The 12,142-nt window shown below is 60.8% G+C and overlaps 1 protein-coding gene across 4 annotated transcripts in view; it reads left to right on the forward strand.

Annotated features, from left to right (window-relative positions):
* SHANK1 (SH3 and multiple ankyrin repeat domains 1) overlaps positions 1 to 12,142 on the forward strand; it is a 45,604-nt gene that overhangs the window by 9,532 nt on the left and 23,930 nt on the right. For 3 of the 4 annotated variants that reach the window (XM_045046180.1, XM_045046179.1, XM_045046181.1), the window contains 7 exons: positions 2,335 to 2,412; positions 2,644 to 2,710; positions 2,946 to 3,276; positions 4,177 to 4,370; positions 7,612 to 7,725; positions 7,905 to 7,980; positions 8,418 to 8,447. In XM_045046180.1, coding sequence (XP_044902115.1) covers positions 2,335 to 2,412; positions 2,644 to 2,710; positions 2,946 to 3,276; positions 4,177 to 4,370; positions 7,612 to 7,725; positions 7,905 to 7,980; positions 8,418 to 8,447 — 890 coding nt within the window. The remainder of the gene's footprint in view (positions 1 to 2,334; positions 2,413 to 2,643; positions 2,711 to 2,945; positions 3,277 to 4,176; positions 4,371 to 7,611; positions 7,726 to 7,904; positions 7,981 to 8,417; positions 8,448 to 12,142) is intronic. The other variant, XM_045046182.1, reaches the window with a different exon arrangement.

Raw genomic sequence — 12,142 nt, forward strand, 5'->3', positions numbered from 1 at the left:
TGAAGGTCAGGTCCATGTTTAGGCTGGAAGCTCCTCAAGGGTGGGGGCTAAGTCTGATCAGTCACTGTGTCCCAAGGCGCCGGGACATAGTAGGGACTTTGTTGGATGAGTGAGTGAATGAATGAATTGTGAACCGGCCACCTTGAGTCTGCCCCAAGACAGCACCCTGCCCCCCTCAGAATATTCAACAGGTGTTGGCTCTGAGATAGATTGAATGACTCAGTGAATGAACGAATGGCTTTGAACAAAGGAATTTGGAATGACTCGGCTCCCTTCATCCTCATACGTCCCGTGCACGTCTCTTGAGTCCCTACTGTGCGTCTGGACGTGGGATGAATCAGACACGGCATGGCTCCCGGGCCGGGGCGGATCGGGGGACTTCGCGTGTGGCAAAGAGGCAGATGTGTAAAGGAGGAAGGGCAATACTGTAAGTATTGCAGGGGACAGAGGGACTGTAAGGTAAGCGCCAGGACACCAGTAAATCGAGGTCGTCGAGGAGCAGGGTGGGTTGCTGGTTGGGCTGCTGGACGTGCTGTGGCCCCGTGCTAGGCAAGGGGGCAGTGGAGGCGGACAGACACGCGAAAACACATGTCGGTGGCGGAAATTAACAGTCTAGTTGGGACCGGCATGTCCACACTTGGACACACACACACACACACACACACAGAAAACTACCTGAGCTAACTTTGCTGGTTGAGTTGCATCTGGGGGAGCTGGAGAGAGGAGTCGAACTGGGGGCCAGGTTGGGTTCGGTCAGGCCGAGACAGAGGGTGAAGGACTTTAGCCATCGTTGACTGAACAGCTCCAGCGGGCCGGGCACTAATCCAGCTGGTGGGTGCCACGGACAAAATCATGCACCTATAGAACTTACCATATGGTGGGGGAGAGATGCTAAGGAGACAGGTAAAAGAGAAACGTAATTTCAAGGAGACCGTGTTAGGAAGAAAATGAGCTAATACTGGCGTATAGTGGGCATCACATAAGTAAAAATGAATAAATCAAAATAGGGAATGTGGTCGGCAGCTATTTTTTGACGAGGGAGCCGGAGAAGCCCTCTCCGAAGAGGTGGCATTTGAGCAAAACCTGAATGAAGCGAGAAAGTGAGCCATGTGGAAATCTAAGGGCAGAGAATGCCAAGCAGTGAGAGCGGCAGGTGCCAAGGCCCTGGGGCAGGAGCATGCCTGTCAGAGGAAGAAGGAGGCCAGTGTGACTGCAGTAGAGGGAGCGAAGAAAGGTGGCAGAAGACGAAGTTGGTGAGGCTGGGGGTGCCAGGGCAGGCAGATCGGGTGGAGGGGGAGCCTCGAGGCCATGGCCAGGGCACCGGGTCTGATCCGAAGCGTGACAGGGTGTGATATGGTCGCATCAGTAGGGAATTGGTCTGTATGTGGATGGCATTCCTACCCCCCACTGCCCAGCCCCGGCCCCCGTTGTCCCCTTTCTTCTGAGTCCAGCAGAGTGTGTGAGAAGAGCAGAGACTCCAGAGCCAAACCTTCGTTCAGATCCAACCACTGATGGGCAACCGCTGTGTGACCTTGCGCTGCTTTTGATGCCTTAGTTTCCTCGTCTGTAAAATGGGGAAGTGCTGAGCACCTGGCGCGCAGCACAGTAAGCCCTCCGTGAGGTTTAGACTGGTGGCTCTCAACTGGAACAGCCCGGTCCCCCAGGGGTCACTTAGCAGTGTGTGCAGCCTTCCTTGGTTTTCACAGCCGGAGAGGAGAGTGCTACTGTCGTCTAGCGACAGAGCCCAGAGATGCCGCTAGACGTCCTACGATGCACAGGACAGCCGCCACTACGAAGATTCTTTTTTTGGCCCTAAATGTCAGTAGCGCTGAGGTCCAGAAACCCGGCTTTAGATTAGCGCCACCCGGTAGAAAACAACACGGGTCGTGTGTGTGCGTGTGTGCGTGTGTGTGTGTGTGTGTGAGATTTTAAGTATCCCAGGAGTTGCATTAAAAAAAGCAAGGAAGGCAACAGGTAGTGTGGATTTTTGTAGCCTATTTTACTCAGCCCATGGTGTCCAAAATATTACCGTGTCAACTTGGAATCAATAGAAGAAGTATTAGAGACATTTGGATTTTTTTTTCCCGTGCTATGTTCTTGCAGTGTGGGTTGTATTTTACAGACACAGCTCATCTCAGTTTGGACGGGACACATTTAAAGGGCTCTTGAGCCACCGGTAGTAAGTGACTGCTGTCCCGGGCAAGGCAGGTTTAGATCAGGCTGTTCCTGAAGTTCTTAGCACAGTGCCTGCGTCTGCTCCTGGTGACTTTAATGGTTTTCTTTCTTTTTTTCCCCCCACTCCACCCCGTGCCACCGGCCGGCCGTCGCCCACAGGAGACCTGTGCTAGGATCCTCCTCTATCGAGGAGCTAACAAGGATGTGAAGAATAACAATGGACAGACCCCCTTCCAGGTCTGGAGCTGTCAGGGCTGGTGGGGGGCACAGAGGAGACGGGGTGAGGAAGGCAGGCAGGTAGGAGTGCTGGCTGAGAGGCTGGCGGTCTGGGAGAGGACGGAGGGCGCAGTTGCGGGGGTCCAGGTTTGAGAGGGGCAGGGGCGGGTGTGTGTGTGTGTGTGTGTGCAGCTGGCCGGGGACCTCACAGTGCTTCCCGCCCTCTGCCTGGGCCACCCCACCTCCCTCCAGGTGGCTGTGATCGCTGGGAATTTTGAACTGGGGGAGCTGATCCGAAACCATCGAGAACAGGATGTGGGTGAGCGAGAGGGAGGTGGGGCTGAGGGGAGAACCTAGCGTACTTGGGGGTGCATGGGGGGACTGGGGGGTCAGCAGACTGTGAGCGTCTGAGTAGTAGTGGGAGGGGCGATTCCAGACCTCCAGTCTTACATCTTTCTCCCTTCATGCCTCTCCCCCATCATCCCTTGCCTGCACACCCCCTCCGCCTGCCTGTCTCCCCACCCCTTCTGCCCCCTGCCACTGTGCCCTCTCAGTGCCCTTCCAGGAGTCCCCCAAGTACGCAGCCCGGCGACGGGGACCCCCAGGCGCAGGGCTGACGGTGCCCCCGGCACTGCTTCGGGCCAACAGTGATACCAGCATGGCCCTGCCTGACTGGATGGTGTTTGCCGCCCCGGGGACCTCGTCCTCTGGGGCCCCCGGCCCTACCTCAGGGCCCCAGGGCCAGTCGCAGCCCTCGGCCCCCAGCACCAAGCTCAGCAGTGGGACCCTCCGAAGTGCCAGCAGCCCCCGGGGCGCCCGGGCCCGCTCCCCATCCCGCGGGAGGCACCCTGAAGAGGCCAAGAGGCAGCCCCGTGGACGGCCCAGGTAGGGGAAGGCTCAGCCCTGGTCCCACTGACCCTAACCCAACCGGATCCCATCCTCGGAGCCACACTCCCCCCACCCAGGCTGGCCCCCCCAACCACCCAAGTCCCCGGTCCCGCCCTCAGGCCTCCAAATCCCTCTCCGGACCCCTGAGGAAGGGAGGGGGAGGAAGCCACAATCTTGCACCTGTCCCCAAATGGAACAGTTTAGCCAAGCACCTGCTCAATGCCAGGGGCTGAGGGGAGGGAACCCAATAGAATGTTGGTTCCAGCCCCTGAAGACAGACAGACAGACAGACAGGGCAAGGTGAGAAGAAGCCACACAGGGTGGGGGTGGGCAAGGGGCTTGGGGGAAGGTGTCTGAGCTTGGAGATGGGCCAGAAGAGGGGAAGGGGGGGCAGAGGAGCCACTCGGGGTAGAGGGGAGGATGGCAGGGGACTTTCCGGGGTAAAGAGGCCAGGCTGGCTGGAGGAGGGTGACAAGGGGGATGTGGCCGGCCAGTGTGTCCCAAGGACACAGGAGAGCGAAAAATCATGGCGGGCTGCGCACGGCGGGCAGAGAGTTGGACCCGCACCAGGAGGAAGCTGGGAGTCGCTGAAGGCTCGTGAGCGAGCTGAGGGATGACACATTCAGAGCCCCGCTTCAGGAAGCTGAATCAGGCACGGCGTGCAGGACCGTGGGAGGGGCAGAGCCGGAAGCCAGGAGGAGGCAGGGGAGGGGCCCAGGGGGCAGCAGTGGGCAGGCAGAGGGAGCCCCCAAATGCCCTCTTCCCCCAAGGATGCCAGAGCTGGGAAACCCACGCCCCCACTCTATGCTCCATCCGCCACCCCCATGGACCCCTGTTCTCCCGGAGGCTCCCCCTCCCTCCACTCTCCCCTGCCTCTCACACCCTCTGTGTATGCAGCTCCAGCGGGACGCCCAGGGAAGGGCCGGCAGGGGGCACAGGGGGCTCAGGGGGCCCTGGGGGCTCCCTGGGCAGCCGCGGGAGGCGCAGGAAGCTCTACTCGGCGGTACCCGGACGCTCCTTCATGGCCGTGAAGTCATACCAGGCCCAAGCGGAGGGGGAGATCTCCCTGAGCAAGGGCGAGAAGATCAAAGGTAACAGGGCAGGGCCGGGCCAGGCTGGGGGGCCGGGGGCGGCAGGTGAGCCAACCCCTCAAGGACGGGAAGGCTGAGCACGAACAGTTCTCCAGGGCCTAGAATTTCCAATGCTCTGGACACCTCAGAGAGCCCCTAGACACCCCTTACACTCTGGAGGAGCATGATGGGTAGCTGCGGCGATCCTGTCCCTTGGGAGGAGGTGTCGAGGCAAAAGAGTGGAAACTAGCATTTGGGGGACACTGACGCCACGCCAGGCCCTGTGGGAGTGCTCCCCTCGCAGGAGCAGCCTTTTGGAAGCGTGTCAGGAGCCCATCTTCTAGTTGAAGGGACAGAGCCTCACGCAGGGGCAGCGACTTGCCCCGGGGTCTGAGCCCACGGTCTTCCCTGCCACCCGGTGTGAAGCGTGGAGGCCAAGCCACCTTGGCCGCACCTCCTGCCCCCATCAGGTGCTCTCATCCGAGAACCAGGGTGGGACCCGCTTCAAGGGGCTCTAATGAGACAGGTGTTCGAAGCCCGGCCCGTGCGGGGGGCCGGTGCTCCCTGAGCGGCGGCTGCTGTGACTGGGGTTTGCCTCTCTTTGGTTTTCCTGTCTTCTTCTGGAAAATGGTGCCAGCAGCCCTCACATGCAGACTTCGCAGGGCTGTTGACGTGTGTTCTTGGATAGAATGAAGCTTGGAAACAGGAAGCAAGCAGACGCGGCGGTTAATGCAAGGCGGGGGAGCGATCCTTTGCCGGCTCCAGGCTACAGAGGAACTGAGTAGTGTAGCGGGTGGAGGGCCAAGCTGCCTGAGTTCAAATCTTGGCTCCACCACCACTCTCCAGCTGGGCGCCCTCAGACAAGCGCCTGCTCTGGGCCTCAGTTTCTTCATCCGTGCAAGGGGACCCTGGGGGGGTATTTTAAAAAGTCAGTTCCCTTAAGGCACCCAGGACACTGATGCGCACATAGTCGGCACCAGTTGTCATTATGCTAAGTGGGTCCCCACTGCAGGAGCTTAGAGAGGAGAGAGAGAGAGAGACACAGACAGACAGACCCCGGCTGCCCATGAAAGCTGGGGCGGGAGGGGTCCTCCCATGGGAGACAGGGTTTGAGTGGGGACTCGAAAGGTGTGCAGGGATCGGAGCATCAGGTCGATTGTGTATCAGTATCTGTTTTGCAGCGTCTCTTGCCTTGCCTGAAGGCAAGGTCACATGTCACTGAGCTTCGAGTTGCCAGGGCCCAGTTGGATGACCCGGCACACAGGAGGCCTCAGTGCACATGCGCTGAGTGAGTGAGTGAGTGCATGAATGGATGGCCAGATGCAGGGGCTAACTGTGGGGGCAGTGCCTCCAGAAGCAGGTGCCTGGAAGTGTGTGTGTGTGTGTGTGTGTGTGTGCGTGCGTACTCATGCGCAGAGGGTCAGGTCTGTGCTTTGAGACAGAGTTTGAAAGAAGAAAGGGAAGCTAAGGTCAGAGGGGAGACACCTTCCATGCCTTCTCTGCGCTGTATCTTCCGCGTTTCTTTCTGAAATTCGAGCCCACTACTTCTGTTTTTGTATCCTTCCACTTCCTGAAGACGCTGAATTGCTTCACAGCGGGCCAAACCCACAGTGCCCCTGAGCTCCTCCACAGCCCGCTGAGGTAGCAGGCTCCCTTGGCCCTCAGTGCCTTAGCCCGGCCTGCAAGCCCCTCCCCCGCCCCCATCCGGTCTCTTTCCTCCACCCACAGGGCACCAGAGACTTCACTGTTCTCTCCATTCCTCGAATGCCCAAGCCCCTTTCCACACCAGGCTCTTTGCACACGCCCGTTCCTTCTGCCGGGGAAACCTCTCCTTCCTCTCTTTGCTTCTTCTCTTCCTAGGATCCTTCCGGTCTCAGTCTGCATCGCATGTCCCCTGGGACATCATCCTGGCACCTCTTTGCCCTTTGCACCTCGGCTTTATATACCCCCATGTGGCCTTTCTTCGGAAACCCTGTCCTTTTCCCCTAAAGTGCTGACCTTAATTTTCAATCACGCAGTCACTTACGGAGCTACGCCTCTAACAGCTGCCAGCAGGGAAGATCCATGAAGGCAAGAATCACATTTGTTGTGTCCATGAGCCCTCTACCCGGCGTCTAGCCTGGGGCCTGACTCACGACCAGCACTAAATAAAATATTTGTTCAGTGACCGAACAATTGATTCCACGACCACCCAGCCGGTCACTGGAGAGCTAGCCAAGAACCCAGACCCCTCGTCACCCCATCTCCCGCTCTCTTCCATGACCTTGAGTGTCTGCTCGATTTGGTTTCCCCAGATCCCCCCCCCCCCCGAGGGTGGCAGCGTTTAAGCCGGGGGAAAGCATCAGATGGCCCCAGCCCAAATCCTAGCGTGGCTGACGCCATCTCTGGGCAGGGGGCTCTTCTGCGTTCGTGTCTGTAAAAATGGGAAGTCAGTTGTTGCCTCCCCAGGTAGGTGCAAGGAGTGAGTGAGGGAAGTGTGTGAAGGGACGGAGTGGAGACAGAGCAAATGACCTGGGTCCCCCGAGCCTCAGCTTCCCCATCAGTGAAATGGGGACAGTAAAAGTGTCCCTTCTTAGGGCTCTGGCCACGAGTGAGAATTCGATAACCATTAGCTGTCCCTGATGCCCAGCTTTGCATGTCAGCACCCGGCACGGCCACACCAGACGCCGAGCAGGTAGTCAGGACACGTGTTCTATGGCTAAGAGATGAGGCCGGCAGGAAAGGGCTGTCAGGTACAGGTGTCGGAGAGAAAGAGGGCATTCCGATCTCTCCTCCCTTCCGGAGCCAGGGGAAGGAAAGAGAGGCAGAGGGAAGGGTCTGGGAGCAAATGACAGAGGTTTGAGTGGCAAGGAGACTGTGGCCGGTGGCAGAGGGCACTGATAAGAAATGTCAAAGGGTTTAGGGAGTCTAGGAGGGTTTAGGAAAATTACAGAACAATCAAGCTGTCCCTGGCTACCAGGGGAGATGAGGGCTCTTTGTGAATGTGTCCATAACCCGTGAGGACCGTGTCACCAGACCCAGCCCTTTTTCCAGTGCATCCTCATGTCCCCATTGGATTCAGAAGCTAGAAAGCAGGAGCGATATGGTTTGGTTCCCCCCGCCAACTCCCTCATCCCTTCCTTGGGCATTTTTTAAGGATGCTCTTGGGCCAGGCCCTGTGCTAGGTGCCGGGCACTGTGGAAAGGCTGCGCATCGAGTACGTTGGGGGTGGGGGGCAACATGGAAACGTGGAAATGTTTCTGTGTCCCTGCTCCCCATCCAGTGCTTAGCATCGGGGAAGGAGGCTTCTGGGAAGGCCAGGTCAAAGGTCGCGTTGGCTGGTTCCCCTCTGACTGCCTGGAAGAGGTGGCAAACCGCTCCCAGGAGGGAAAGCAAGGTAATGAGGACTTGCCAGTTGTCCCCAGTGCATCCTAGGGTTCTCATGTCCCTTCCTTTCCCCCTCCCGATGGGGGTGGGGCACTGGGAGGTAGATGGGACAGCTTGGGCCAGGACCCCCGGGGGTGGGCTCATGGTTTCCAGAGCGAGGGTCCAAGGTCGTCCCTTGTCCCCCTGCAGAAAGCCGCAGTGACAAGGCAAAGAGACTCTTCCGGCATTATACCGTGGGCTCCTACGACAGCTTTGATGCCCCAAGGTAAATGTCCTACACCCTCGGGTGCCCCTCACCCCAAGCTCCCTTCATATTCCACCTTTAAATATTTCCACCACCTCTAAGCCTCCTTCCTGCTCCCTCTAAAGTTTGATCCAGAGGTGGGAGAAGGCAGAGGTAGCTTCAGACCACAAGCCCAGTCCCAAACCATCCTGGGCAGCCACTGAGACTGCCCAGTTTTGGGGTAGCCTGAGACCAGTGGGGTGGACAGCTGAGGATGGGGAAGCTCGTGTGTGTGGCTGGCTGGAGGCCTTTGTCTCCTTCATGTGCCCCATCTTTATGTGCAGCACAGGTGTGTACATCCCATGCCTCGCACCGGCGTGGGGAGGGGGGCGGGCAGAGCTGGGCCAGGAGGGGTGGGGGTGGAGAGACGGGCACACTGACACCTTTCCCCTCCCTGGCTGCTGGCTGACTTGCTTCAGAAGCTTGATGGATGGGATTGGCCCAGGGAGGTGAGAGGGGAGGGGAAGGGGGGGGGGCACGGGGTCAGGAATGGGAAGAAAGGGGTGCCTGGGGATGTATGGACTTGTGTGTGCACGACCAGAGCTGGTTTCCCTGTGCGTGAACATCTTACACAGGCGAGCGTCCTTGTACGGATTCTCCGAGTGTGTTCTTGCCCATGTGTCTCTGTAGGTGCGCATGACACGTGTCTGTGTGCATGGGTGGCTCGAGAGGCCCCTAGACGTATAGCCCTGTGTATATACATGCCCATGACGGTGAGAGGATCTGTCCCAGTCTGTGTAGATGGGTGCTTTGTGGCTTTCATTTACGGGCACACGATTGAGGCTAATCGTGCGGCTGCCTCTGCACATCTGTGTTTCCCTGAGTCTGTGTGTCTGAGAACGAGGGCAAGTGTTTCCGGGGATGTCGGTGTGTCTGCTTACCTTGTATGGACAGGTGGGTTTCTGCACACGTCTCTGTCTCTTTCTCTGCATGTCACTGTGCGTGCGTGTCAGCCCATAAAATCGTGTGCATGCATTTGCATCTGTCCGATTGATCTGGAATTGAGGACCTGGGGCATTGGGGGAGGGGAGGGCAGAAGAGGGGAGGATTCCAGGCCTTGGGCTTCCAGAAGGGCAAGACTGTGGGGGAGGGATGGTCATAATTGGGTGTCTGAAAGATGACACCCTCCCCCACCACTCCCCCCATCCAGGGAAGGGTCTCCTTGTTTGTAGCATCCTTCCATTAAATGTGTCCAAACCTATGTGTCTGTGTTCTGGCCAGTGGGGATGGGCAGGGGGGGAAGGGGGGGACAAGATGGGGAGAGAGGGTGGGGCTGGGGTGCCACCCTGCGCCCGGAGTGTCTGAGGCGCTTGACCATTGTGTGTGTTCACCTGGCACGTCTCTGGCTCTGGGCACCGGGTGAGTATCGAGGTCCCCCCATCCCAAATCTCCCTATCAGCCTCTGCCTCCTGTCTCTGACAGTGTCTCTCTGGGTCTCTCCTTGGCCTTGGTCTGGGAGTCGCTTGCTCTACCAGCTGGATGGGGGGGGGGGTGGCCCCTCTTACCCTCAGCTTCTTCCTTCTCCTTTCCCTAGCTCTGTCCTGTCAACTTCATTCCCTCCCCTTCTCCTCTCCTCCTTGTGCCCACGGGCATGTGCTGCTCTGTGTGGTGTGTCTGAGGCTCTTCCCCTTCGGCCTCCCCGCTGCTCTCCCTGACCCTGTCTGAGGTGGCCCTGCCTGTGTTGTGTGCCCTGCATCCCTGCTGGAACTGTAAGGTCCTGGCCTGTGCCACCCTCTCTCCTCTCCTTGGGAGTCTGCGGTCTCTCCTCTCTTGAGTGAGCTCTGGTGTGTGTATGTCCCTCTCCTGAGCTGCTTTGGGGGAGGGGTGTCTCTCACTGCTCTGGGGCCCAGTCTCAATGTTTCTAGCCTTCCCTTCCTGGCCCTTCCACACTGTGTTGGGGTGCGTTATGCGTCGGTCTGCGATGGGGGGCGGGGGGGGGGCTGTGCGTCCCCTCCTGGGGCCTCTCTCACCGTGGTATCCCTGCCTGGGAAGTGGGGCTCTGTTCGCGCGTCCCCGCACGCGGTTGCGAGGCATCTTGTATGGTGTTGTGCGTCTCTCTCCGCTCTCCCTCGCTCTGCACCTGCGCGGGAGGGCCCTGGAGGGGGGAGGGGGTTAAGGGGGGGGCCCAGACCGGAAGTGCCTCCCCCTTCTCCTCCCCCCCCCGCGCCTCGCCCCTCCCCCTTCTCCCGCCAAGGGGGCCCCCGCGTTCCCCTCCCGGCCCCCTCCCCCCCCCTGCCCGGCCCCCTCCGCCGCCCGGCGCAGGACGCCAAGGGGTTAAAGCCTCGCGCCCGGCGCCCGCCTCCGGAGCTGTCCGCGGTGCTGAAGCCGGCGCCGTCCGCGGTCCTCGCGCTCCCGCCGCGGCCCGACCCCGCGCCCCGCGCCCCCGCGCCCCCCGGCATGTGAGCCCCCGGCCCTGCCCTCCCTCCCGCGGGAGGGTGCGCGCCCCCTCCCCCTCCCCCCTCCCGGCGCGGGTCAGCATGAGGCGGGGCCTGGGGGCCCGGACACGGGGGTTCGGCCGAGCGGGGACGGGGACGCGGCGGCGGCGGCGGCGGCGGGGGCGGCCGGCACCGGGACCGGGGCCGGGGCCGGGGCCGCGGCGGCGATGGCTTTGTCTGCGGTCGGCGGCGGCGGGGGTCTCGGGGGCGGCCCCGGTGGGGGCTCCCTGCCGCAGCCGCCCCCCGCGCTCTCCTCCAGCTGGCCGGCCCTGGGGCCCCGGCGGCGCAGCGTCTGGTACATCTACAGGTAACGGAGCGCGCCGCCCCTTTTCTCCGCGGCAGGCTGGGAGGCCCCGGCCCGGCCCGCTGTGACGACCCTCCCCCCCGCCGCTAATCCCCCAGCCTTGGGACTCCTCCCCGCCCCCCCCCCAAGCTGCCCCTCTTCCAGCCCCTCTCCCCTCACCTTCTCTCAGTGATAAACCGTTTTGGACCCCTCTTCTCAATCCTTCTCCCATCCCCGTCCCTGGGCCTGTCTCCCCGAGCCCCCCCACCACACACACGCATACATTCCTCAGCCCCCTTCCAGGCCCTTCCAGGCCCCCTTGTCTCTTCCTCCACAGCCTTGCCCCCAGTCAGACCCTCCAAACGGACCCCACTCGGGGATTTCGAACCCACTACCTCTTCCTGCCCCCCTCACCGCCCCCATTCTGTGGAGCGCTCCCCCTCAGGCACCTACATTCCAGGCCCCTATTCCTCTGATCCCCATCTCCCCACACCCCTTTGTAGAGTTGGCAAGTCCCCCCATTCATACCCCTCTCTCCCATTCACAGCCATCCCCCCCATCACACACACATCCCACCCCCGGCCTCCCCTCCCCTCCCCTCCTCTTTTTCCGCTGCGTGTCACTGTGCGACTGTGCATGTGTCAGTGTGGCTGTGTCGATGTGCGTGCGTGTGTGACTGCCTGCAGCCGTGTGCGCACGCGTGTGTGTATGTGTGTGTGTGAGAGAGAAAGAGAGAGTGGGAGAGAGAGATGGAGAGATGGTGGGCTCCCAGCCCCCCACCACAGCTGTGTCCATCTGTGTGTCCCTGTTTGACGGTGTCTGTCTCTGTGTGCAATTTGGAGCGATAGAGAGGCTGTCTGGGGACTGTGTGTGTGTGTGTGTGTGTGTGTGTGTGTGATGGAGTGGGCCTGTCCCAGGGACTGCGGCTGTGTTTCCCAATACCTCCCCTCTCATGCCAGGCCTGTCCCCTCCCCCACAGGCCCCCCTTTTCTACGCTCTCCATGTGTCTCTGTCCCCATGTGCCCCTCTCCCTGCCTCCAGGGGGTCTGTGCCTGTGTGGGGCAGGTGTGCTGAGCCCCGGCCGGGCTTCTGCACCGGGGAGCTGCATCTGCTTGTGTGTGCTACTTCTCAGCACGGGAAGGGGCTGCTTCCCCGCGCGGGGGGCCTCTGTGCAGGCCATGGAGAGACGCTTGGAGCCGGGGACATGGGGAGGGGCCCAGTGCCCGAGGGGGTGCCTTGTACGGCAGCAAGCTCTGGGCTGTGGGATCCTGGGTGTGTGAGAGGCACCTCTGGGGTGGGGGTGGGGGTGGGGGGAGTGGATGCCGCTGCGGTCTCTGTGTGTGGGATCCGGAGAACAAGAGCTGGCCGCTGGGCTCCAGAGGCCACTCTGGGGTGGCCGAGGGATGGCCTGGGGGGGAGCATTGTG

This window comes from Felis catus, chromosome E2 (assembly GCF_018350175.1).
Source record: "Felis catus isolate Fca126 chromosome E2, F.catus_Fca126_mat1.0, whole genome shotgun sequence".
In the NCBI taxonomy this organism is placed as follows: Eukaryota; Metazoa; Chordata; class Mammalia; order Carnivora; family Felidae; genus Felis; species Felis catus.